Below are 25,903 nucleotides of genomic sequence, written 5' to 3'. Positions count from 1 at the left end.
AAGTGCAGAGCCGTCCACCATGTAAATTGTCTTGCATTAGATAGGTCTTTTTTATTATTTTCTATGAGATATAAGTGTATTGGTCATTTTTTATGAGTGAGTGGTACTTTGATAAATTTCTATGAGATAGGGTCTTTTTATTTTCCATGATATATGAGTTTTTTTTTTCCGAAGAGATAGGTGTATTTAACACTTTCTATGAGATATAAGTATTTTTGTCATTTTTCATGAGATTTAAGTAGGGATATTTTCGTTATCTTTTATGAGATAAGGGTATTCTTGTTATTTTGTCATGGTGGGGGTATTTTTGTAAAAACCAAACCCAAGCCTCTTTTGTTGAAATTGTAATTATGAAAAAATACTGGTGGCCACAATTTTTTGGTTTAGATCTGCTAGGGAGTGAGGATTCCGGCGGGCCACTGCTCGGCGGAAATTATTAGATCTAGCACCTGCGAGAAGTGCGTTTGTAGCGGCTGAGGGGTCTAGATTTGGCACTTGGAGTGCCTCCCTGTTGAAGCGGCTGACGAAAGCTTTGAGAGGTTCATTATCCTCCTGTCGCAAGGCCATCAGGGATGCCGTGGTTTTCCTTGGCCTGCGGCTGCTCATGAAGTGACGAATTAGATCTTCCCCGAAGTCGTCGAAGTTGCTGATGGAGTTCGGTATGATCCTTGAGTACCAGTCCCTTGCCGCACCGGTCAGGGTCGTCGAGAATGCTCTGCAGAGGAAACCGTCTGATGCACCGTGGAAGAGCATCATTGTTCGGAACGTCTCTAAGTGGTCCACGGGGTCAGTGGTCCCATCATACTGCGGGATAGTTGGCATTTTAAATCCCCTGGGTGCTAGGGCACCCATCACATTGTTGGTGAACGGCGTTTTGCTTGAGAACGCCTTAGACACAGGCCGGCTTTGATCCTTAGCCAGCTCTTTAATTATGTGGTCCATCTCTTCTATTCTCTGTAGCATCGAGTCAGCTCTACGGTCTGGTGACCTGCTTCTTTCCACAGATTGACTCGCCGCGGAGCCGGAGTGGCTTTCCGGACTCCTACGACAGGACCGGGATTTTGCCTGTGGTGCGCGCTCTTCAGGAGCCCGGCGCCTTTGCTCAGAGCAAGACCGCGACCTCCGACGGTGGTGCGGCTCTGTCTGTGCATGCCTGGCCGGTGGATGACGGACTTGTCTGGTGGAGTGGTGAGTTCGGCCCTCACCATGGCGCGATGACTCTCCCCTGTGGATATCTGACCTCTCTGGGACGGTCGTGGAGCTTCCGGAGGAAGTTGGGGAGGTGCCTGGAGTAGCTGCTGGTACTGACCTGACCAACGAGAGTTGTCATTTGCTGAAAGAGAGCTTGGACTTGCTCCGCAGTGGGCATGGGGTTGAGGTGTTCCGAGCGAGGTTGGCTCTGCTCGGCCATAGCAGAAGCTGCCACCACCAGCGAGGCGATTCGCTCACTCCGAGTCCTGCGGGGCAGCATGGCTCGGGTAGCCCGCGCGGTTGGCACTCGCGCACTCCTTCGCCCTGTCATTTTTGTAAAGTGATTGGAACAGCCTTTAGTTCAGGTGGTCCCACGGATGACGCCAATCTGTTAGACCGAAAATCGGTAACAGGTACGACAGTGACGTAAGAGCCGAGCTGGAGGGCCCGAGGAGCTGAAGTGAAGGAAATAGAGTCCGGATGAACTGTGTTCTGCACAGAAGCAAACGAGGTCAGAATGACCGACCCGGAGTGTACTCCGGACAGGCCCTTCGACACTCAAATCAGTATGAACCAGAGTGAAGAGAGAGTTTTAAGAGTGGTGGGTGAGAATTCAATACCCCGATTTATGAGCTTTGGAAATCTTTTTATAGAGGAGATTTGGGGTAGGTGGGGAGTTAATGCTCCAAGGCAGGTGTCCACCGACTATAGGTTCAGGCTCACCTACTCTGTGGTAATTACCGAACAACCCCTGCTGACGCGGGGTCTGCAGTGGGCCTCCCCCTCGAGAAACGTGCCGGCAGCTGATAGGCTGGCCCCCGGTGGGCCCCCCTCTAGCCACGTGTCAGCAGCTAACAGGCTGCTGCGCTTTTACACCCCATCAGGTTCCATTGGACCATTTGGGTCCATTTAAACCCCTAACTACACAGCACCCACAAGACATTATTACCCAGAGGAATGATAGAATGAAGGGTGCCCTTGCAAAAATCAGCTATAAGGGCGCTCCTATTGGTCTGTTTCAGCAAAGCACATTTCTGCAAAGCCGTTTCCATTTTTATTTTTATTTTTATTTTGTGCCCTCAGAAATGTGCTTTGCTGAAACGGACCAACGAGAATGCCCTTGTAGCCGGTTTTTGCAAGTGAGCCCTTCATTCTAGCATTCCTCCATTATTTAAACAAATTTTAAAGAACGGATGAATGGTAAACTCAAGGGCGCCCTTGGAAACCGCAAGGGCGCTCCATTGATCCGCATCACCATATGCATTTACGTCCAATAAAACTACGGGGCTAAAAGTTAAACAAATCAATGCCTTAACGGTAATGGGTCCCACACTAATCAACGGATGAGGTTCACGAAGCGCCAACTTTGGTCATCTTCCGAGACGTTCGAGAGAAAAACAGATAATGAGGGGGGCGAAAAGCGGAAAGGCCAAAAGATCTGACGCCACGTGTCAGATTCCTAAGCTGCCACGTTGTGGAGACCCATCGCTGTAACTGCCACGTAGGCACTAGTTTCCAATCCCAGCGTGCAACGAGCTCCCCTCACTAACTTTAATGCAATCGGACAGGGATGGAGCTTTTATCGAGGTGTAAGAGACAAATAGACATAATTTCATCAGTCTTTAACGATAATGACAATCTCGTCCCATACTTTGAGAAAACGTCATGTCTTTTATGCTCTTCCTAAGGGACGCCTATATAATTCTTTGAAAAGAAAAGGCTCTGCCGTACTTCGAAATTATAATTTTAGGGAGACATAAATAGCAAGGGAAATGATGAATTCGCACCTTACTGTAGGATGATTCGCACCACCTGTAACGTAAATTGTCGTCAAAAGGCGTAAAAAAGCGTCAGACTTTAACACTTTCGGCGTCAATTCATGTTACAAGGGGTGCGAATCATCCTACAGTGGGAGCGAATTTATCTCATCCTTGCGCAAAACCAACTCGCTATATATGACTACTCTTCCCCCGACTATCCTGGATCGCTATAGTTAGTCAACTACAGACACAAATCGCCGATTTATTTGAAAAAATATTTGTGCATAAACATGAGCTCCCTCAGCTACCGTTTTAAGGAAATGAGAACATGGCTTATCCATAACAATCATTAAACACCTAAGAGTATAGTCTCAAACGAAGGTTAAGTAGAATACCAAAAATTATAATTATTGAACTCTTTATAACAAATTTTTAGCTAGGAAAAATTAGATTTCTTTTAGGATTAAAAATGAATTAATCACTAATCATCGGCATTAGGTTGGGACCCATGTCCCTGGGGATCGATAGAAAAATTTTGGTATTGATATTGACATCGCGGATATGGCAAGTACAATAGTGCTAGTATATACAGTGGCGGAGCCAGGATTTAGGTATAAGAAGGGCAAGCTTATATAGGCTTGTACATAAGGGGGCAGGCCTTCAAATTTTAATGGTGAGTTGGGCCTATTAGGGATTTGGCCCAACTCAAAAGCGGCAACTGCGCCCCCCCCTTATGCTACATGTAGCTCCGCCCTTGGGTATATATCAATTACTTGTATTTATCGTGATACTTGAATGAACCCAATGCCAAAATTTACCAAAATGAGGTCCATATGACATATAATCGTGACAAGTAGGGTTAATTACAAGGTAATTTTCTAAAGATAGCGGCCCATCAAAGTAGCGGTTATATTGAGTATATACTTCCAAATTGTCAGTACGCTTTTATTTTGTTGCTTTCCTTGGGTCATGGATACACAGAAAATGTTGTTCGACACATTAGGCCGGACATTTGAGCTCTGTGTCACAATGCATGTTTCGTTCTGTCATAACGTTAGCTTTGAGGTCATTTTTTATCTGGCCTGACTTTTGTGATGCTAACATGCATGAACCCTTGCATTACAACGTGCTCTAGGGCCTTTACTTGTGCAGAGGCCGTTACAGTATGACGGTGGGATCGTTGAGGTCATTGTTTCGACCGCAAATCCAGACTTTCCGTCGAACATTCCAAAAATTACAAACTACCATAAACTCCTTAATCTTAAGTGAATTAACCAAAATATTTTGACTCCTTTGAAAATATGTTAAAAAGTCAAATGTCCAAAAGACCCTTAAATGATATAATAGTTTATTTGGTAAATTTTTTCTTTTCATGATTTAGAGGAAAATGTTACAATTTCGGTTAATTTAGAGGGAATCATTCTAAATTTAAGGCCCCGCATATTAAAATTGAGTAGGACTAGTTTAAGTTATAATTTGGGAAATGATTTCTGTGCTCCATATTTTGTCGTGCATGTTGGGTTTTTTGCCGAAGAAAATCCACTTTAATTACGAAGCAAATAATATGTGGATAAAATAGAAACCAAACAATCAAGAGAGCAATCACACGAGATAACACAAAGATTTACGTGGAAAACCCTCCAACAAAGAGGGAAAAATCACGGGGTGAATCCGACGAAATATCTACTAATCAAATAAGTAATACGTCTCTTTCTCAAGTTTTCATCCAAAACTTGAGCTAATACAAGAAACAAGAGAAGTAAAAGGGTTACCTCGTTGCAAACAACAAAACTCACTTTCTCACAAAAAATACCCACTTCGATCTTCAAGTCGAAAAAATCCAAATCCTTACGAAGTCTCCGTACAACGAAAGGATTCAATGGCGCGGTGAAAATCTCCAGGAAGAACGCTCCAAATCCTTGATTTTGATCCCACACAAAACCCTCTAAAAGTGCCACCAAGAAAACCCTAGTTTTCTTCTTCTTCTTCTTTTTCCTTTCTCTCCTTCTTTCTTTTCTCTAATTACGTGCTACAACATCAAAACACAACCTATGCTTTTCCTTCTTTTTTTGTTTTCTAAAAATAACCTTTGACACACACACAAACGACCACATCTCCCACCGACTCTCGTTCCTTTTTCAACAAGAAAAGTCACTCTCCTAGTCTAATTAGGAATCAGTGTGTGGGTGGGGCCTACATGGGCTGGACCCACAACAGTGCAGTATTTAAAGGCTGTCAGGAGAATATTACGGTTCTCAAAAAGCTCTTAAAGCCCTTTAAATACTGCATGACAAACAAGTGAAGCGCATATTTATCAAAACATTGGAGCGCTGAAATCATTTCCCTATATTTTTTTTTGTATATAAATAAGGTAGAAATTTTTAGAGATAATTTCCTTTCAAAAAAATTCCTCCAATCCAAACAGGGCCTAATCTTTTCATGGTAAATTAACCATTCTACCAAACGAAAAATAATATTAGTAGTCCTACACACATGTATAGATAAGTTATCTACACACTAGCTTAACATACAGTTGGGGCCACATTATTTGGGTGATCCAAACCATTCATTTTTAAGGCCCTCACATAGATAGGGTGTCCATAAAAAAATCAGATCCAGAGGATCATCCTAACCATTCGAACTGTGGAGGCAAAAATTTGACTAATTTGTAAAGGTTTAAAGACATCCATTTTACCTCCACAAATCGTAGGGTTGGGATGATCCTATGGATCTGATTTTTTGTAGACACCCTATCTACGTGAGGGCCTTTAAATTGGATGGCTTGGATCACCCAAACAATGTGGGTCCCCATTGTATTTTAAGCTAGTGTGTAGAGAACTCTCTACACATATGTGTAGAGAGTTTTAATGGGTTTTGTTAATCGTTAAGGTGAATTGGTAAATTAAGCTAAAGAAGTATTTGTCACATGCTACCTGTATCTTTACTCGAGGGAGCATCACGTGCGGGCCCGAAGCTTGTAAGCGAGTTCTCAAAAAAGTCGCCGGGTTCTAGAGATCCGTACGGAACGTGTGGGCCCCAAGGCGTGGGGGGGGGGGCTCCAATTATATGACCCAGAAGATTCGTGAACTGTGTGGGTCCCAAGGCGTAGGGGAGCTCCAATTATGAAACCGTGTCTTCTATCGTGTGACAGGTGGATTAATTTCAGCCGTGGATGGATTTCCGGCACTAATTTAACCGAACTTTTAAGTTGTGGGTTTCTGAGTAGACGAGGCGGCGGTGTTGTTCGGAAGTAAATATGGTTTGCAAAATAGAGCAAAAGATAATGGGAGATGATTTTTTCGCTCCTCTGTAGGATAATGCGCGCCCCTGGTATCCTGAATCGTGGCAGACTTTTCAACGCTTTTGATGTCAAAATGTCAAATCACGTTACAATGGGCGCATTATCCTACAGGGGGCGGAAAAATCATCGATCAAAATAATACATTATTTAATTAAAGTAAAAAACTATTTTTTAGTATATAAACTAGGAGACGCCAGTTGTGCGAGACAAGTTGGATATATAATAAATCCCTCCCCAAATGCTGTTGATTTGTTGATAAACTACGATACTACCCCTGGTGTTGAGGTGCTCCCCGATTGCTAGTCTCAGGCAAGATTTGCCTGTTCCAATATAGCAGATATCATTTTTCTAAACTGACAGGCGCCCTTGCTGAAAAGGGCTGAAAGCCATTGCCTGAATCTGGCTGCATTTGTGATGTCAAAAGTCAAATAGTACTAAATGTAGCCACGTTCAGCCAATGGGGGAGCCCTTTCAGCCCTAGAACAAGCATTATATTTTATATCTGGGCTACTGATATTCCCACTACTGTGTTTTGATAATGAGAGGAGCTCAACTTGTCTTTTGTTATGTAACCAGCTGTCAAAGCTATTACAAGATATATATTCGCACTTTTCTCGTTGGGGCAGCCCCTCTATTGTATTTATGACTCCCCTCTTACTCTACCAGGGGGGTGCCACTAGGAAGAAATAGGACCGTATATATCATTTCCTTTCCTAGGAAGCAAATTAAAAAGGAAAAGACAAGGTCAGTTTGTCTCATTATTAGTGCCAATATCAGTAGCCTTTTTCTTTTTCTTTTTAAGGCCAGCTTCAGTCCTTCCGCGAGGATATAATTTCTCGTCCTCGTGTTCTCATCAGTGGGATCCGACGGGACCTAGCACATATTAAGTAGGACAACACCTACGGTGTGAGGAGGTTCTAAACAATTTCACCTCTTTTGTACTTTTGCTTGTCTTTTGTAGGAAATTTTCAGGAAGCGATACATTACCACCTTTTCTTCCTTATGTCCCCACCCCTCGCAGTGTAAAAAAAAAGTTGTTTCCTAAAATTTAGCCGACCCCAACTAGTATGGGACAAAGGCTGAGTTGAGCTGAGTTGAGTATGGGTTTGAAACAACTTTTACGACCCAGTTTTTAAGTGGAAAAAACGAAGGAGAAATTTGTTTGATTAGAGAGGGACTCAGTTTCTATGAAACAATCTCAGCTATTCTGTAGCGGATTGCAGCAGATGATTATTAAATTAAAGAAAAGAGAGAGACTAGGGGGCCCATTTTCAAAAGTGTTACCATCCAATGGCTAGGATGATTTGATTAGGAGAGATTTTTTCGGGCATGACTCATCAGTTGGATGGTTTGTGATGAAGTGATATTTTCACCCTCTTGGTCTCATACATATAAGCACAAGTGAAATGGTTAAGGAACAGGGGTGTATCTATCAGAACAAGGGGCTGTGAAAATATAAGCTCCAAAAACGAAGGCAGACGGAGTTGGATAAGTATCAAGTACCGTCGATTTTCCCATTTTTTTTCTCTTTAGGAAATGACCAAACTACTCGTGACGGTGAAACGAAAACCTGTTAAAATTGAAGGGTATTTTCGTCTATAAAGTAAGGAAAGCTCGCAAACGGACAAAGTAATGGCATTTTCGTAGATCTAAAATAAAAGGAGGGCTCTTACCATAGCTTGCCCCAGATAATACGGTGCGGGAATGGCGAGAGGTGGATGGAAAAGTGGATTTCTTTTCCCTATTTTATTTGGAGTTGAGTTAGAGATGAGATGAGAACTTTGGCGGTGGAGTTTGGCTATTTTTTCTGAGACAAGGAAAGGGAAAACGAAGGCGGTTTTCCGGTTGAGTGGGGGCGGTTTTTTGGAAAGCGGGATTCTTTGTTTTTGTGGATTTTGATTTGAATGGTTGGAAGGTTTTCGCGATGAACGCGAATGGGGGAAGAACAGAGTCGGATTATATACGGAGACATCACCAACACGAGACGAGGGAGAATCAGTGTAGTTCTCCTCTCGTTAAACACATCAAAGCTCCTGTTCATCTCGTAAGTTTTTTTTTTTTTTCTTTCTTGTGTAGATTTTTCTGATTGATATTTCTTTCAGTTTTAGGAAGTTCAGATTCCAGATCTGTGGATTTAGTGATTGATTTTGTGTAGTTTCGATCTTAGATCGCGATTTCAGAGAGGATCTGAACCGATTTAGATTTCCTCTTTTTTTTTTTCTTTTTTTTTTTAACCTCTTATCACTTTTGGCGGTTAATAATCATGTTGTAGATTTTCTTAATAATTAGATTGATGTTCCGTTAAATTTCGGTGTCTGTTAGTAGTTTTAGGAATCTAGGTTAAGTGACAGGGAAAAGATATTGATGTAGATTGTCTGATTTTGAAGAAATTTGCGGAAGTTGTTCCTGATTTTTTTGTTTTTTTATGAGGATTGCTGGAATTTATAAAATTTGTAGGATTCTGACCAAAACCTTGAGAATTTGTGAGAAATCGATTGGATTAGCTCTATCAGAGTTGATTCAGTTGAGAATGATTATTCAATTGAATGAATTTGTTTCTTCATCTCTTACTTTGTTCTTGAGTTGTTTGTTCTCTTATTATTGCCTTATTCTTCTTTTTATGGTTTATTTTTTACTTGAATTCTTTGTTAACAGGTCTGGTCTCTGGTGAGGAGATTTGATCAACCACAGAAATACAAGCCATTTGTCAGCAGATGTATTGTACGTGGGGATCTCGAGATCGGAAGCCTTAGAGAAGTGAATGTGAAATCAGGGCTTCCTGCCACAACAAGCACAGAACGATTGGAGCTTCTCGATGATGACGAGCACATCCTCAGCATCAGGATCGTTGGCGGGGATCACAGATTAAGGGTCTGAGATCTAATCTTTGTCCCCTGTTTACTTATTGTTTGAATGAATGCATGCAGATATTTTCTTAGATTGATTTATCAGAGCTATTTCTAGAGTAAAATGGATAAGCTTGGCTTCTCACCCTTGTTTTTAATGTCAACATTTGGCATGAGCTCGTTTGTGTTATCCAGTGAGATTTATTGCCTTCTCTATAAATTTATGACTACTTGATGCTTAATCAGCTGATGCTTATTTTAATTTTTTTTTTTTTTTTGAATGGTTATGCTTATTTTAAATTGATCTGATATTCCCCAAATAAGGAAATAATATCTGAAATGTCTGGGTTATTGAAGAAAGTTCAGTGTTGGTAGCTTTTCTTCTTATATGAACAGAATTCAACACATGTTCAGTGGAAGAATTACATTATATGATTTTCCAACATATTCCATCTAATTTTCTCTAGTTACTGAGAAAGTATTTCATACTTTATGAAATAATTTTAAATAATTTTGCTATCTATTAGTAGAAAATCCCATCAATTGGCAAAATCCCTGGAGTCTTATAAAATGGGCCAGAAGCAGTTGATTTAGATGTAACATGTTTCTTTATTCTTTGTTCTTTTATTTTTCAAAGTCTTCATAATGTCTCACAGCTAATTAGTGAATCTTAAAAATGGTTGAAGTGTTTCTGCCGGCCGTTGATCTCTGTTAAACCTACTTCTTTGAACCCTGAAACCTATATTGGTATGCTTTCACTGAAACATTGACAGGATGACTGATTACAGAAACATAGTCCCTTCCAAGGCCTGTCCTATTAAAAAACGTTTAATTGTTTTAGTTCACAGCTAACCAACATCATTCAAATCATAGTCTTCCTTTAATTCCACTTTGAGTTTGCTGAGTTTTATGAAATATTTTTGTGTTTTTAGTTTGGACTTGAGATATTGACATAATGTAGCTAAAGATTTAAACCATTAAAGAAATCCAACAGACTGAGACATTTGTATAATAATAGAGTTATTTTGTAATAAAGTCAGCACACTTATGTAACTTTATGTATATTTTCCGGCTGTAAGCTGGGTTCAAGCCCAAGGCCTTGCCATTGCTAACAATCAGTTCTCAAAATCCAAACAAACAGAGCCCTAATCTTTATACATAAGACACCAGATCAAGTTTTATATGATTGCTGATAAACTTTGGTTTGTATAATTTTAAATCATCTGAAACTCAGAAGACTACATTACATTTCTTCCTTGTTTTTCTACAGAACTATTCATCGATCATCACCCTTCATCCTGAGATCATCGACGGGAGACCAGGGACGCTGGTGATCGAATCCTACGTTGTAGATGTGCCTGATGGGAACACCAAGGACGAGACATGCTACTTTGTCGAGGCCCTAATAAAATGCAATCTCAAATCCTTGGCAGATGTCTCTGAGCGGCTGGCTGTGCAGGATCGGACCGAACCCATCGACCGATCATGAGTTAGGGGGGTGCAGAGGCACCAATCGCCATGGATGAAGCTTCCGAGGCTTTCGATCTCAGAAGCTTTGGAGACTGACTGGTAGCTCCTCTCCAGGTTCTTAGCGCCCCCCCCCCCCTCTCTTTCCTTTGCTTTTGTTCCTTTTCCATTCCCTCAAAATGCTAAATTCTGGTGGAATTTCTTGTGTCTTGGTAGTTTCCAGAACCACATCTCTTTGACAGGTCTCCAAACCCTATCCATGAATTGAAAAAAGAAAAGTAAAAAAAAAGGAAAAATTAGGTGCTCTTTTCATTGTGAATTTCATGGGTTTGGCCATGGTATTTTGTTTGTTTCTATGTTTGTAAATATCTCTGCCGGAATTCGTGTTTATATGGTTTTGGTGAAAGTGATGTAGCAGCTGCTTCTCATTGCAGAGATTGAAGAGTTGTTGTTAGATGGATGCTTTTACATACTTCTTGTCTTAGTATTATTATTATTGTTGTTGTGGTTATTATTATTAGTATTAGTAGTAGTAGAAGCTGGTTTGCTTACCTATTATCACTTATTCTAAGCTTATTTTACAAAATGTTTTTGGACTTTTGTGGCCCGAATATTCTGCAGTTGGATGCTTTATAAGTACTTTTCTGTTGATTTTTTTAATTGCGCGGAGACTGCAATCTAATGCCTCCTTTCCACATGAGGTTTTCAACCTCCTCTGCCAATTGTTCTGTGTTTATCAGTTCTTTCTGCATTGTTTTGAGTTGGGGATATGATATATCCACCACCTAACCTCTTTGTATTCTAAAGAGGGTAGTCACAATTACAAAGGGGTGCCCCGGAGAAGAAAAGAGGACGAATATATCATTTAACTTTTAGTTGGTCCTGATTAGCAGTGTTTTTGGCCTGTTTGGGTGTGTTTTTTAACCTTTCTTGTCAACCCATCTTTCAAAAGCGAAAATGGAGAAGAGTTGAAGAACGAATCCGTTTAATTTTGAGTCCAAAAATGGGTTTGGGGCTCACAATGGTTCTCACGAGGAAGACAAGACATTCATCTTACTTTGCCTGTCTACTTGTGATTCAGTTTGCCACTCAGAGCCTGTGATTCTGTTTGCCTAGCTACATAAAGTGATTCTTTCTTGCTGAATTGCTTATTTAAAAGTCACGTGTAAAGGATGATCTAATGGGGACATCTTTGTTGACCCAAAAGCTAGTGAGACTCACCTGAGAGAGATTCTTGATTAGCCAAAACGAATGTTGATCGGATGATCTTCAACTTTCCAATCAAGAATGAAGTCTAAATATTGTTCTATTGCTATGGATTTCACCCATTCCATGTCCATCGTAGGGCCCACTAGGTGGAGGTAGGGCTGCTTTTTTTCAAGTGGTGAGAATCCAAGTTAGAGACTTAGAGTTAGGCCCGGTTTGTTTTGGATTTTTGAGTCCAAAACTGAGTATTGGACTCAAATTTAAACATGCATATGAGTCCAATAATTGGTTTTGGACTTGCAGTAGCTTCTCAAAATCCAAAACTAACAGGGTCTATTTTCCCTAGAGATGCCATGTCTCGGTACTTCTTACAAGGAAATATTAAATGCACTCTCTTGTTTCATGATAGTGCCGATATAAGTAGCCAAAATAAACAGTGCAATTAGAAAAACAAAGAGTCCCTTTACCATCCCAAATTCATATTTATGTTCATGTGGAGCCGAATGAAGCATAAAACTAGAGAGAGAGAGAGAGAGGGGGGGGGGGGGGGGAGGTTCCACCAAGTGGGCGTTCTCTGCACAGATTGGTATCAATGATTCAAATGAGGCAGGAGTCAAAGTGATCCTCCAGAGTATTAGATTGGCCGAGGGTAGAGTTTTGGAATGTCTCATTGTGGAGGAAGATCCCCTCACCCAAAGGAGATTTTTCAGCTCATGGATGAGATCTTCGACCATGTGGAGGGTCACTTAGTTAGTTAGTTCATTACCATCACATTATGAGATCCGCGAACGGGGTAGTTTGAGCCGGAGTGTCGAGATCGGCAATTGAGATTTTTTTAGTTCCTCCCTCCTTGAGTTCTATTGCCCTTAGAGTTTAGCTCTTTTTCTTGATACTCTTTGTGGAACAAAAAACTTCCTGGGAGATTGGTGGGAAAAAAACTCTCTGGAAGTATCCCGGTAAAATAAAAATCCCATGTTTGGTTGACTGGACTATGGTGGGAGCTTTGTTTGGTTGCTTGAACTGTTGGGAAGAAAAAAAATTCTTCAGCAAGTTTATTTTTGGTTCCTGGTATTATTTTGGTTCCTGGGAGTATTTTTTTTTCCTTCCTAGGGTTTCGTACGGGGTTACTTTGGTTCCTGGGATTATTTTGGGCCCACCAACCAAACGTGGGTTTCCTGCGGCCTCACTCCACCTACTTGTGTTTGTTCATATCTGCCTTTTTATTAATATTAATTAATTGTGTATGATAGTTTTTCTTCCTTGGGCCTCACTCCACCAACTTGTGTGCTAAACGACAAATGCATTTTATTTTTAGAAAATGAAGTTGGATATGTTAACATCGAGTGCTGGGCAATGTCCTCCCAAGACAAAATGTAGACGTTACTAACCTCCTTTCCCTTTCATGGATGAACGAACCTCATCAGAGATACCAAAGAAAAGAGCACGCGCTGTGTGAGAACATTATTCATTCCAAAAATATGTGCTTTATGTTATGAGTATATTTTTGTGGGGTAAAAATAGATATAGAGAATAAAATATAGCATTTTAATGGGTTGGAAAGGAATTTATGTGATTATCTCAATAAAATCAGGAATGCTAAACTGAAGGGCATTCCTCATTTTTGACTTTTGCATGCTATAAATGCACTTTGGTCAAGTTCCACTATTGGGAGCGCCCTTTTATCTTGATTTTGCATGGGTGCCCCTCAGTTTAGCATTCCTCCTTAAAATATTTAATTATTATAAAAATTGTGAAGTGATATATCCGCCCCTTTTGATTACTTGGGACACCCAACACACTGCAGCAGTGTGTGTGTGTAAAGAAATTTATATTTGATAGCTAAAGGGTCACATTTACATAAAGTTTTAAAAGGTTGAGAATAGTGAGTATAGGAATTTAAATGGTTGAGAATTTTAATAGCAATTAATTGTAGAGGCATTTAAATGGTTAGTAATGTTATAAATAGAATGGGGTCATGTAAATGACACCCCATGTTTTGACATTATGTATAGTATAGAACTATAGATAACATTTTAAATGGCATGGGCCATGGACATGACACCACTTGTTCATTTTCCCAAAAAATTATTGGGGAGCCTGCTAGGCCATGTTTGGCAACTATGAAATTTCTTTTGGATGAAATATTGGTTTATTAAGTGTTGAGAGAGGGTCAGAGGGGTAGGAATCTTAACAATTTCCCGCTTGTTTTTTAGCCTTTCTTAACCCTCTCCTCACGAGGTCTCTCTGGGCCTAGGCCACGAGCCTCAGGGAAATTGTTAAGATTCCTGCTCGGTTGTAAAACCGGTTTCCCTAGCATTACTCTTAATGATCTTTACCAAGATTTTTCAACAAAAATTCTCCGAAACTATAGTTAATTCCTAAAATACCCAACATACACTTTCAATATTTTTCTCGAATAAACACTAATTTCTTTCCCATCCTTTTTAGCTTCTTTTCCGATAACTTGTTGCGGAAAAAATAAAATAAAATAAATTGTTGGGCATTGCGTGCCCCTGATTTCATTTATTTTTTTTGAAAAAAACACCGGAACCAGGTGGAATCGGAATAATTCCAGCATCTTAGAGGGCTTCTAAGAGAAGGAAGTGTGGCTGCTAGGTACAGTGGCTCCCACGTTTGTTTGACTAAACTATCTATTTGGTAGGCCTTGTATTGGATCGCTCTTGCCAACAAATCAGCCCAACCATCCAATATTCCAATTGTAATATCAGATTTTGTACATCATTTGTTTTGACAAGAAAACTTAGAATCTATACATAGCGAGACAGTTCACATTCAACGACTAAATGTCCACATATTTTGGGATCATACACAATGGTGACCATGGTTTTAAATTTCGGTTTCGGTATGCGTTTCGGCCCTCACTGGAACTGAAATTTCAGCAGAAATCAGGTACGCAATTAAAAAATAATACTTTATTCAGTGCCAAATTTCGGCCCAAATTTCTGATAATTTCGGTTGAAATATAATTAAAATAATTGAGATTTTTGGGTTGAATTTCTCAAAATTCGGTTTCACTGTTGACTGAAATCCAATATATCGGTCTGAAATTTCAGGTTTCGATCGAAATTTAAAACCATGAAGGTGACAAGGAGGTACACGATACACTGCACCCAAGCAAGTGAAGCAACTTTCACCATGTGAAAATTTATTAGCAATTTCATTTTGCCAGTATTCTATTTGCCTCATAATAGGGCGAACTGGGGAAGCTTCAAGAAAGATACCTTAGAATCGTGACCTGATGGGAACTTCAAAGTCCCATAAAATAATTTGGCGGGCCACTGTTCAAATTAGAGGAATTGATTGGACCAGAACAATATAACACCATATGGCATAGATCATGGTAAACGTTTTTCAGAATCAGGAATTGGAATCAAAGTCGACATCATCTTCTGATTTCTCTAAAACCAGAATTATCTCAACTCAACTCAACAAAGCCTTTGTCCCAAACTAGTTGGGGTCGACTAAATGAATCATTTGGAAAAATTTCATGAAGAAGGTGAAAGGAATCTACCAGGCTTAAAAACAGAATGATGACAAAATGATCTAGTAGATCACCAGGCCCTATGTTCAATGGCCCAACAAATCGATTGTCTCGATCACCATAAATTGCCACGTTTACGTGGGATAGAGTGTCCTGGAGGGCGAATAACTGTAACTTCCTCTATATAATTTTACACTCCATCGGAACCTTATGGGGCAGTTTGGGTCCAGGGATAAAAATTCAGTGGAAAGAAAAATGTTCAAGGAAATTCAGAGGGCCAAAGAAAAACTCGATTTCCATATGAAGTTTTACCCCATATCAAAGGCAAGCTCTTTCAATCACAAGCATTACCAAAGAATTAGGGCATTTGTGGACACCACTAACAATCATTTGAATATAATAAGAGAGGAATTATTTGATCCCTAGCGTAATTCTTTTGAATATAGTAAGACAAGAATTATTTTATCCCGAGCGTAGCGGCCCAAAATAAAAAGTGGGTCCCACATATTTGGATGGTGTAAACCATTCATTTGTTGGCCACCGGCAGAGAGAGGCCTTGCCTGGAAAATCATCTTCATAGAATGATCCTGACCCTTTAATTTGTGAAGGATTAAGATCATCCTATGGAGATGATTTGTGGCTACGTCCTATCTACAATGGGGACCAACAAGCAACAAATGAACGGCTTAGATCATCCAAATATATCGGCCCACTTGTACTTTCACCATCAATAATGTTCCTTACAAAAATACGCTCCGACCTCCTATAGCTTCTCAAAATCTTAATTGGAAATGGTTTTAAAGTCAACCATGATCATTTGCAAATAATGGTTATAATAGTATGAGAAATGAGGTAGTTACTTAAAATAATTTTATTTAAAAATCGGGCCAATGTGGCAAAAGCACTAGCATTAATGGAACACGTTAGTAAGCCATTTAACATGTCTCATATCAGGCTGGGTCCTACACTCCTACCTCGTCCCATACTTATGTAGGCCCTTCACTTAGGATGGTAACATTTCACCACACTTTTGCATCTACCCCATCTTTGTACGGTCCACTCCTTGGTAACTTCAATTCTAGCCTTTTTTTAGGTAGCCATTTCCACAAGTCAGACCATCTCACTCACATGCCTTCCATTCTGGTCTTTGAGTAGATATTGCTACTCTAATACCAAATGTTAGGTATCTAACCAATATGATGTTAGGTATCTAACCAATATGCCAAAGTGCAGGGAATGATGGAACACATTAACCCCACATGTCCCATACTAAACTGCATCTCCCATGAGGTCCTCACTTACGACGGTAACATGTAACACGAACTGTATATTTGATCAACAGTCCTTTTCAGAAGACATATGCAACGCATGGACAAAGTGAGGCCGCAGACATATGCACCATTTCTGGCAGATTTTTTTTTTCTTAGGTCCGAATTAGATTGTAAAAATTTCTTGCAAAAAGTCTGAAGAGGAAAAACTTTGAAAAAAAAATGACTTCAACCAATACATTTCAGGTTTTATATAGAGGGACGTTCAATTCACAATGATATGCCTCTAAATAAGGCATATTCATATCATTTTCCTCTAAATCCTGATTGGATTATTGAGCGGTTTGGATCATCGTAGGCCCGTAGCCCTGCCTATGAGCAAACACCATAAAACCCGTTGCATTCCTACTCGAGCTCATTCACATGCACACAAATACAAAAAAATATTTACATATGGCAAAATATAAGTATATTTTTCATATATATTCTTCTAAGAATACAAACCAAAATATATTACAAAAGCAAGAAAAATGCAAGATGGTGATGTGCAGCCAATGGGGGAGCCCTTTCACCTCTTTTTTGCAAGGCCCCTTCAGTCTAAAATTCCTCGCTAAACAAAAACATTCGACCCAAATAACATGAAATTCAAAACCAAAACCTGGGAACTCCTAGGCCTTCAAAAGTGGTTTATGAAGTCTTGAACCCACTTCATGAAACCCCCTTCCTTCTTTTCTAATTCAGGCCTATTGAGCCCCACCTCCTCTTTCGCAGATCCACCGTTCATCCGATCCGGCCTGACCGGAAATGGATTCCTCTCTATGGGGAAACGGAATCGCCTCGCCGGAATTTCCCCGTGCGGAATCCGTACGAAGTGGGGCCCGCCGAGGCGGGGGTGGTGATGGCAATGGTGGCGGAAACGTAACCGAAACGGCCGTTTACCGGGCATGTGACGGAAGTGGCGGTTAACTGGACGGAATTCGTTACCGTTAAAAGAAACCATCAACGGTCGGGGGATACGGGAGAATTCTTGTTCCATTTTTGTTACGGGTATTAAGGTCATTGTGTCCTTCTCTTTGATGGAGAGAGTGTTTTTATCATTTTCAGGGGTCGTGGTAATATCGATCTGCTCGGTGAGGAAAGGTGACGGTATAGTTGACGGAATACGGGCAAAAGAGACAAAGAAGAGAGAAAAGATGACGGAGATTGTAACGGCGAGGTTGGCCATGGTGACGGAAAATTGAATGACCGTTAAGAATGATGAAAATTTATAGATGGGGCTACATTCGGGTAGGACGGGCAGGTAGTTAAGGCTTTCAGTTTTTTGGTTTTTCCGTTATTTTCTCGTTGCTCTCTTCTTCAGTGAAGAGAGCGAGCAGCGGGCTGCCCTCCACGTGGCGTTCAGGGATGGATTTGACTTTTGCAGTTTCACGGAGACCTTGATCTGATGAATTACGAAAATGTTCATCTAGTTTCACGTGAACCACATGCAAGCCACGTGTAGGGAAGAGATCAAAAGGTTACCACTAATTCCGATGGTCCTATAGCTTTCTGCCTTTAATATTCCCTGGTTTTGAGGTAATGTCAAGATTCGAATATGCGATGGTGCTTTCAATGGATCCAATTCGGAACATAGCCCACCTATGAGCGGGCGCAGATCCATTAAGAGGTTGTTATAACTTATAATTTCAAAAAAGCTATCAATGGATCCACTTTGGATCGGATCTGGGGTGCAACTAGGATCGATTTGTGGGAATTCGGTTTGAGCTTTTGCCTTAAAATTAGGTCCGGTTGAGGTTGATTCCAATTCATTTTTTTACCAAAACCTGAACCTGAACCGACCCGACCCAAGTTGCACCCCTAATCGGATCTATCTATGTCTTAGTTACTGTCTATTCAAATCTCTTATTGGTGGAATTATATGTGGGGTGTTCTTCGGACCTTCTTCCAATGTCTCACTCATGATCCATTTCAAATCAGACCCGTCCATCATAGTGTCATAGTAGGGTTGACTTATGTATTATACATATTAGAATTTTGAAAGGAAGTTAGAATGTCCATTTGGCTATTAGTGTGTCTCTGCAATCTATACAAATAAATTATCTGTCTATGACTAAACTAAATTTTTTAAATAAGTAAAGCATTACTTGTAATTATAAAACTAATATTAATAGCATACGAGAGTATTGTATAGTTAATGAGAAAATATGAGAATAGAATTTAGTTGAAAGATGGAGAGAAAGAATCCATGTGGACAATCCAGATTGATGGGCAGTCCTCTTGTCCAATAAATAGGAATTCCATCAAAATAAAATAAGGGAAATGATTTCTGCGCTCAAGTGTTTTGACAAACATGCGCTCCACTTGTCTGTCGTGTAGTATTTAAAGGAATGTAAGAGGATATCAGGGTTCTCAAAAGGCTCTTAAAGCCCCTTAAATGCTACACGACAAACAAGTGGGCATATGTTTATCAAAATATTGGAGCGCTGAAATCATTTCCCTATGACAAGATAATAAGAGAAAGTCTTTGGAAAACTGTACCTGTTCTCTACTGCAAAAGTGGACATGGAGTGGAAATTGCCTAAATGGGATTTCCTTCACAGTTTTTTTTTTTTTTTTTTTTTTTTAATAGCATAGGGTATCCCCACCCCACTTCGTGGGGCGGGACTAGTCCCTAGGGATGCACGCAGGCACCCGGTAGACCACGCGCATCGGTTGAACAAGGGGGGATTCGAACGCTCGTCACTGGGCAGCATACCCATGACTTTACGCCAAAGAGCCACGCCCTCCCGGGTTTCACAGTTCACTTTTGCAGTAGTGAAAAGCCACCTCAATGAATTAAATGAATAATACAAATTCTTCTAAACAACATTATACTCCATGGCGATTAAAAACTATTATCATAGGGTGGTGAAAATGCATATTGGATCTTTAGGCTTGATAATTTAGATGAGTTGAGTTTTGGGCTCGACCATCAAAAGCTATCAGTAGCTTGCAATTGGGCTTGGATGAGCATAAATATCAGGGAGCTTGGGTCGAAGCAACCACATGCCCCAACAAGCCCATCTAAGCTAACAAAACACACATTTCTAAAATTCCTTTCAATTTTACACAAAAACAGATAATTTGAACCAACCCTATACAAATTTTACTTAGAAGGGCCTTCAATTTCTATGATGTCCCGCCATATTAACAATAATCGTATCATTTTGAAGGAAGCTATAGTACTTCTCAAATCCTTCAAATTACTAATCACATCCTTGAAAGAAGCAAACCTGATTGTTTTAGCTCTACCACAACTAACATGGCATTTTCCTACTATGTAAAAATGTCACCAATGCATTAGCCAAATGAATTAATTAAAAATCAACACTCGATTGATGAAGTTCAAAATAAAAGGCATCATGGGCAAGAGTAGCCAATGACAGTTATGTTGATGAACAATAGCAAGATATTTTTTAAGCGACTAAGACAATCAAACACAATTTAAAAATCGTTAATAACTGAAGAAAGAGAAATAATATGTCTTAATGCAAAATAAAAGGTGTAAATTTTTTTTTTGAATGGTAGATAAAAGGTGTGGTTGTTGGACCACTGGTGTATTTTGCCGGTGCTTATGAGGCCCAGTTTGGATTGCAAGAAAACATTTCCTACAGAAAATTCACCACTCGTGTTTTGGAGGTGCTTAGGAAAAGACATTCCCTGTGGCCCTGTTTGGATTGCAAGAAAAATGTTTCTGACGGATAATTTTTTTCTCTGGAGGTCCATCTGAATCAAAATTAAATAGGGTAGGTTCAAGTTTTCTTTCTTCCTCCATATGAGGAAAGTGTCTCTAGTCGGTCGACTAGAGAACCTTCTCTAGTTTGCCGACCAAAAACACAGTGGGGCCACATTATTTAGATGATCCAAAGCATTCATTTGATGGGCAATGACAGAGATAGGGTGTGCCCAAAAAATCCGCTCCATAGGATCATCCTAACCCTTCAATTTATGGAGTTTATACGCGTCCATTTTAACCTCCACAAATCGAAGGGTTAGGATGATCCTAGGGAAATGATTTTTTTGGGCACATCCTATCTATGTCAGGGCCCATCAAATGAATGCTTTAGATCATCCAAACAACGTGGGCCCACTGGGTTTGTAACCTCCATTGTCCATTTTTAACCTCCACAAATCGAAGGGTTAGGATGATCATATGGAGCTGATTTGGGCACACCCTATCTATGTCAGGGCCATCAAATGAATGCTTTGGATCATCCAAACAATGTGGGCCCACTGTGGTTTTGGTCGGCGGACTAGAAAAGGTTCTCTAGTCGACCGACTAGAGACACTTTCCTCTTCTTCATATGCAAAAAGAGTGGAAAATTACTGAAATATTTTTCCTCTCCTAACTTCTCCAAAAAATCCAGCAATCCTAACAGGGCCTATATGTCTATTTTGTGTCTTCAACTCTCTGGCCCAGCAGGAGTAATGTAACAGGGCCTCCTAAGCATGAAAAACTAAAATGGATCATCCAGGTAAGAGGAGGCCCACACGCAGGCATTTCTTTGGGTTTCTTCTCTTTTTCGGCTTTCTTTTTCGTTTTTGGGGAATTTATAAGGGGAAATGTTAGTTTCCGGGGAATTTATAAAGGGAAATGTTATCAGCACTACTCTATTTTGATGAGGGCACTCCTCACTTTATTCAAAGTAAGGTATGGCCAGCACCATAGGATGATCCAAACCGTCCATTAGATGGGCCACACCCTACATAGGTTGTGCCCAAAAAAAATACTTCCATAGGTTTATCCTAACCCTCCGATCTATAGAGGGTTAGGATCAACCCTCTAACATTCAGATCGGATGGTTAGGATCAACCTGTGGAAATAATTTTTGGGGTACAACCTATTTAGGCTGTGGCCCATCTAATGGACGGTTTGGATCATCCTATGGTGCAGGCCATACCGTACTCTTAATAAAGTGAGGAGTGCCCTCATCAAAATATAGTAGTGCTGATAACATTTTCCTTTATAAAATATAAAATATGTATGAGGAGGAAGGGGAGGCCCACAGGAAGGCATGAACAGTAACTTCCCCATTCCTCCTTAAATAATAGATAATAGATAGATATCTATTATAGAAGATTTTAGGGAAATTGTTAAAGTATAAAAGATAAATAACGCCTTTCTCCAACAGCTTAAGCTTTTGGAGAAGTTGGTAAGTTAACTTGGTATTAGAGCCAAAGGTCTCGAGTTCAAACCTCCTAGATAGCAAAAATCCACATGCGATGGTCGGCCCAAAGTGGAACCACATGTGCCACGTGTTTGCCAAGTGGGCTATACGTGCGGGGGAGTGTTAAAGTATACAAGATAAATAACGCCTTTCTCCAACAGCTTAAGCTTTTGGAGAAGTTGGTAAGTTAACAGAAATCTTAAGATGATGTTACAAAAGAAAGTCGAAGGTAAAAAAATAAATTGCAGCAAAAATTTTGGCAGTAAATTACAAGAGAAAACTTGGCTAAAGATGGAAGTCATCACACCAGAAATCATGGCTAAAGATGGAAGTAATCATAAAAAAGAATCATAGGAGAAATCTATAGCCAAAGATTGAAACGAATCGTTGTTAATCTTGGCCCAAGTATCTTGTAATAGCCAAGCAGGATCCTTGGGCAATCTTGGGCAAGGATCACGTAAAATATTGATAAAAACTAAAAAGGAAAAAAGAGAATTCACATATCAATAAATCCGTGCAATAGTAAAATAAAAGCCAAGATCAGATCATTTTGGTCTATGTTACACTAAGGAAAGCCAAAGAACAAGAAGATGGACAAGGGGAAGGGGTCGTTTACAGTTACAGGTCCTCTTTTTTATGCTAGCAGGCCCGTGTGTGTGAGAGAGAGATTATTGGGGCCATTGATTTGGTGGGCTACCACGATACTTTACCATGAAGATCGGTCCCATGCTGATTGAAGACACCAAGACATCATCCAATCTGCCGGAAGTTGGGCCATGGCTTTAATTTAAATTTAGTAACAAGGGAAATGATATATTCGTCTGATATATTCGTCCCTTTTTCTTCCTTAGGCCACCCCCTCGTAGTGTAAAATTGGCCTGCAACTGTTTGTTGGGAGGTTTACTTCACAGTGTGAATTCCAAGTGATTTCAACCAATTGCAAAGGAAAATTATCAATCCCAAGATTACTGTTCATACAGAGAACGATCAATTTTCCTCCCTGATGTTGTTGAATCTATTTTGAAGCCAAAATTCATGTTGGAAAAGATTATGGCTTTCACTGAGCCCCTAATTTTCATTAGCAGTTGAGATATTTGTCAATTCCAAGTGGTTTGGAGACAATCTTGCCCTCCGATAGTTGCTTTCTTTGGGTGGTCGGTTAGCTGGGGCCGCATTCAAACTATGGATTTTTTGAGGAAATGAGGAATGTGGTTGGTAGATCACTGTCCTCTATGTTTATCCGCTGGGGAATCCATTGACCACCTTTTCATACACTGTAAGGTTGCTCGCCATATTTGGGGTCTTATTTTTTCTCGTTTTGGAATCAGTTGGGTCCCCTCCAACTCTATGGCTGAATTCATTCAGAGTTGGGCCTGGACTCCTTGGAAAAGGAAAGGCAGAACGCTGTGGAAGATGTGTCTCCTGGCCTCATGGTGGTTCTTGTGGAAAGAGAGGAATGCTCGTATCTTTGAAGGGAAGGCTAGATCTCCCTATTGGATTTATATTCAGTTGATAGCTGCGGTCATATCCTGGGCTCGAAGCCTTCCTCTGTTTCGTTTTGTTTCAGCTTTCGACCTCTGGGAAGGATGGTCAATCATATGCTTGGAATCGGCTACCAAAGTGAAAATCCTCCCCTCCTGGATTCCTCCTCTTCCGGGGTCCCTGAAACTTAACTTTGACGGATCGTCTATCGGCAATCCAGGAATGGCAGGAGTAGGGGGGTTATGTAGAAACCACAAAGGGGAAGTCCTCTGGGCCTACTCGGGGCCTATCGGAGTGGCAGACTCAAACGAGGCAGAGGTCCGAGCCTTTCATAGCGGGCTTCTCTCGATGCCTCGTCTAGAGTGCGACAAAATTATCGTCGAAGGGGATTCCTTAAATGTTATTCGCTAGCTTTCGGGTAACGCTTCTCCCCCTTGGCGATTTTTGCCTCTCTTAGAGGAAATAGAGGACAGAGCTAAGGGCTCCTCAATAGTTTTTCGCCATGTCAGGAGATCAGCCAATGCGGAAGCAGACACCCTTGCCAAGAAAGGAGTCTTTCGGGCCGCGTTTGAATGCTTTGACTATCTACCTCCTTGAATTATTGTACTGCTATCTTTGTATTATCTTTGTTCCTTCAGGACCACCTCGGTTCTGTTTTTACATATATATATATATATTCTGTTGCCCTTTTCAAAAAAAATAATTGACTACAGTCACTTAGTGCAATGCTATAAGAAGCGTGAATCAATAGCGGTGAGAGAAAACTATATAGCAATGGCTCTTTTGAGATTGAAAATGTTTTTCATTTGGAATGGGTTACCCACACTAGCATTTGACTTTGGATAACATCTATGCTTACCAGCCCACGACCGCCGGGAAATATCCGCCGGTAATACCCCTTTTTCTTGCAGTGTGGCTTTCACTTAGCCCCTAATTTTCATTAGCAGTTGAGATATTTGTCAATGGCATAATTGACTACAGTCACTTAGTGCAATGCTCTAAGAAGCGTGAGTCAATAGTGGTGAGAGAAAACTTTATAGCAATGGCTCTTTTGAGATTGGAAATGTTTTTCATTTGGAATGGGTTTCCCACACTAGCATTTGACTTTGGATAACATCTACGCTTACCAGCCCACGACCGCCGGGAAATATCCGCCGGTAATACCCCTTTTTCTTGTAGTGTGGCTTTCACTTAGCCCCTAATTTTCATTAGCAGTTGAGATATTTGTCAATGGCATAATTGACTACAGTCACTTAGTGCAATGCTATAAGAAGCGTGAATCAATAGTAGTGAGAGAAAACTTTATAGCAATGGCTCTTTTGAGATTGGAAATGTTTTTCATTTGGAATGGGTTTCCCACACCAGCATTTGACTTTGGATAACATCTATGCTTACGAGCCCACGACCGCCGGGAAATATCCGCCGGTAATACCCCTTTTTCTTGTAGTGTGGCTTTCAGTTAGCCCCTAATTTTTTCATTAGCAGTTGAGATATTTGTCAATGGCATAATTGACTACAGTCACTTAGTGCAATGCTATAAGAAGCGTGAATCAATAGTGGTGAGAGAAAACTTTATAGCAATGGATCTTTAGAGATTGGAAATGTTTTTCATTTGGAATGGGTTTCCCACACTAGCATTTGACTTTGGATAACATCTACGCTTACAAGCCCACGACCGCCGGGAAATATCCGCCGGTAATACCCCTTTTTCTTGTAGTGTGGCTTTCACTTAGCCCCTAATTTCCATTAGCAGTTGAGATATTTGTCAATGGCATAATTGACTACAGTCACTTAGTGCAATGCTATAAGAAGCGTGAATCAATAGTAGTGAGAGAAAACTTTATAGCAATGGCTCTTTTGAGATTGGAAATGTTTTTCATTTGGAATGGGTTTCCCACACTAGCATTTGACTTTGGATAACATCTACACTTACGAGCCCAAAATGCATAAAAAGATATCCCTTTTTTACTAGAAAATAAATGGGATCAATTTTTCTCATAATTTCAACTATCTTCAAATGAACTTTTACTAGAAATTACAGATTATCTTTTGCAGGCTGTCCTAGTATGAATTTTTATATGAATTATCATGAATATTCTTTCTCAAGTTGATCATCATGCCTGTTGGTTGCCTATTCAATTTCTTGTTGATCATCATGCCTGTTGGTTGCCTATTCAATTTCTTGTTGATCTCATGCCCTACATTTTGTAGGCTGATGCCAAAGGGTTCCACACAAGGACATGCATATGTAATGGGGGCAACTGATCTTGTACACCATAATGAGGCAAATGATGCATCTCTCAATACTTTTTAGAAGGGATGCTTCCACCTTCTGCTTAGAAAGCTTGCAGCCCATAATACCCTAATTTTTGTAATTTTTTCTTTTCAATTTATGAACAACATGTCTTGATTGTCCTAAATAAAAATACCAAGTTATTTTGTGAATGTGATGTCGATGTGTATACATGTTGTCCTTTGTAAACTGGTTATGTATGCAATGTAAACAACTGTTTTGTAAATAGATTCTGTATGTCATGTAAACTGGTTATGTATGTGATGTGGATGTGTATACAGGTTGTCCTTTGTAAACAAGTTATGCATGCAATGTAAATAGTTGTTTTGTACCCCATGTTTTGGGAATTTTGAAAATTAAAATTATTTTGAAAAATATAT

General features: G+C 40.2%; 1 protein-coding gene across 1 annotated transcript; it reads left to right on the top strand.

The window, feature by feature from the left end:
• The first annotated feature begins 7,971 nt into the window (after nucleotides 1–7,971).
• On the top strand, nucleotides 7,972–11,076 carry LOC143890460 (abscisic acid receptor PYL3-like). Its single transcript, XM_077395155.1, has 3 exons — nucleotides 7,972–8,296; nucleotides 8,908–9,123; nucleotides 10,369–11,076. The coding sequence occupies exons 1-3, from the start codon at nucleotides 8,177–8,179 to the stop codon at nucleotides 10,585–10,587; spliced, it is 555 nt and encodes a 184-aa protein (XP_077251270.1). The 5' UTR covers nucleotides 7,972–8,176; the 3' UTR covers nucleotides 10,588–11,076.
• The last annotated feature ends 14,827 nt before the right edge of the window (nucleotides 11,077–25,903 follow it).

Source organism: Tasmannia lanceolata, unplaced genomic scaffold (genome assembly GCF_043159265.1).
Source record: "Tasmannia lanceolata isolate RefF3 unplaced genomic scaffold, GAP_Taslan_0.1 ptg000013l, whole genome shotgun sequence".
NCBI classification, from domain to species: Eukaryota; Viridiplantae; Streptophyta; class Magnoliopsida; order Canellales; family Winteraceae; genus Tasmannia; species Tasmannia lanceolata.
Note: the sequence above shows the minus strand (reverse complement) of the source record. Positions and strands in the feature narration are given on the sequence as shown.

What these genes read in the sequence shown, in the direction of transcription:
- LOC143890460 (XM_077395155.1), top strand. Translation starts at nt 8,177, where the DNA reads ATGAACGCGAATGGGGGAAGAACAGAGTCGGATTATATACGGAGACAT. An exon ending in TCAAAGCTCCTGTTCATCTC is followed by an intron (nt 8,297 to 8,907) that starts GTAAGTTTTTTT and finishes CTTTGTTAACAG; the next exon opens with GTCTGGTCTCTGGTGAGGAG. An exon ending in GCGGGGATCACAGATTAAGG is followed by an intron (nt 9,124 to 10,368) that starts GTCTGAGATCTA and finishes GTTTTTCTACAG; the next exon opens with AACTATTCATCGATCATCAC.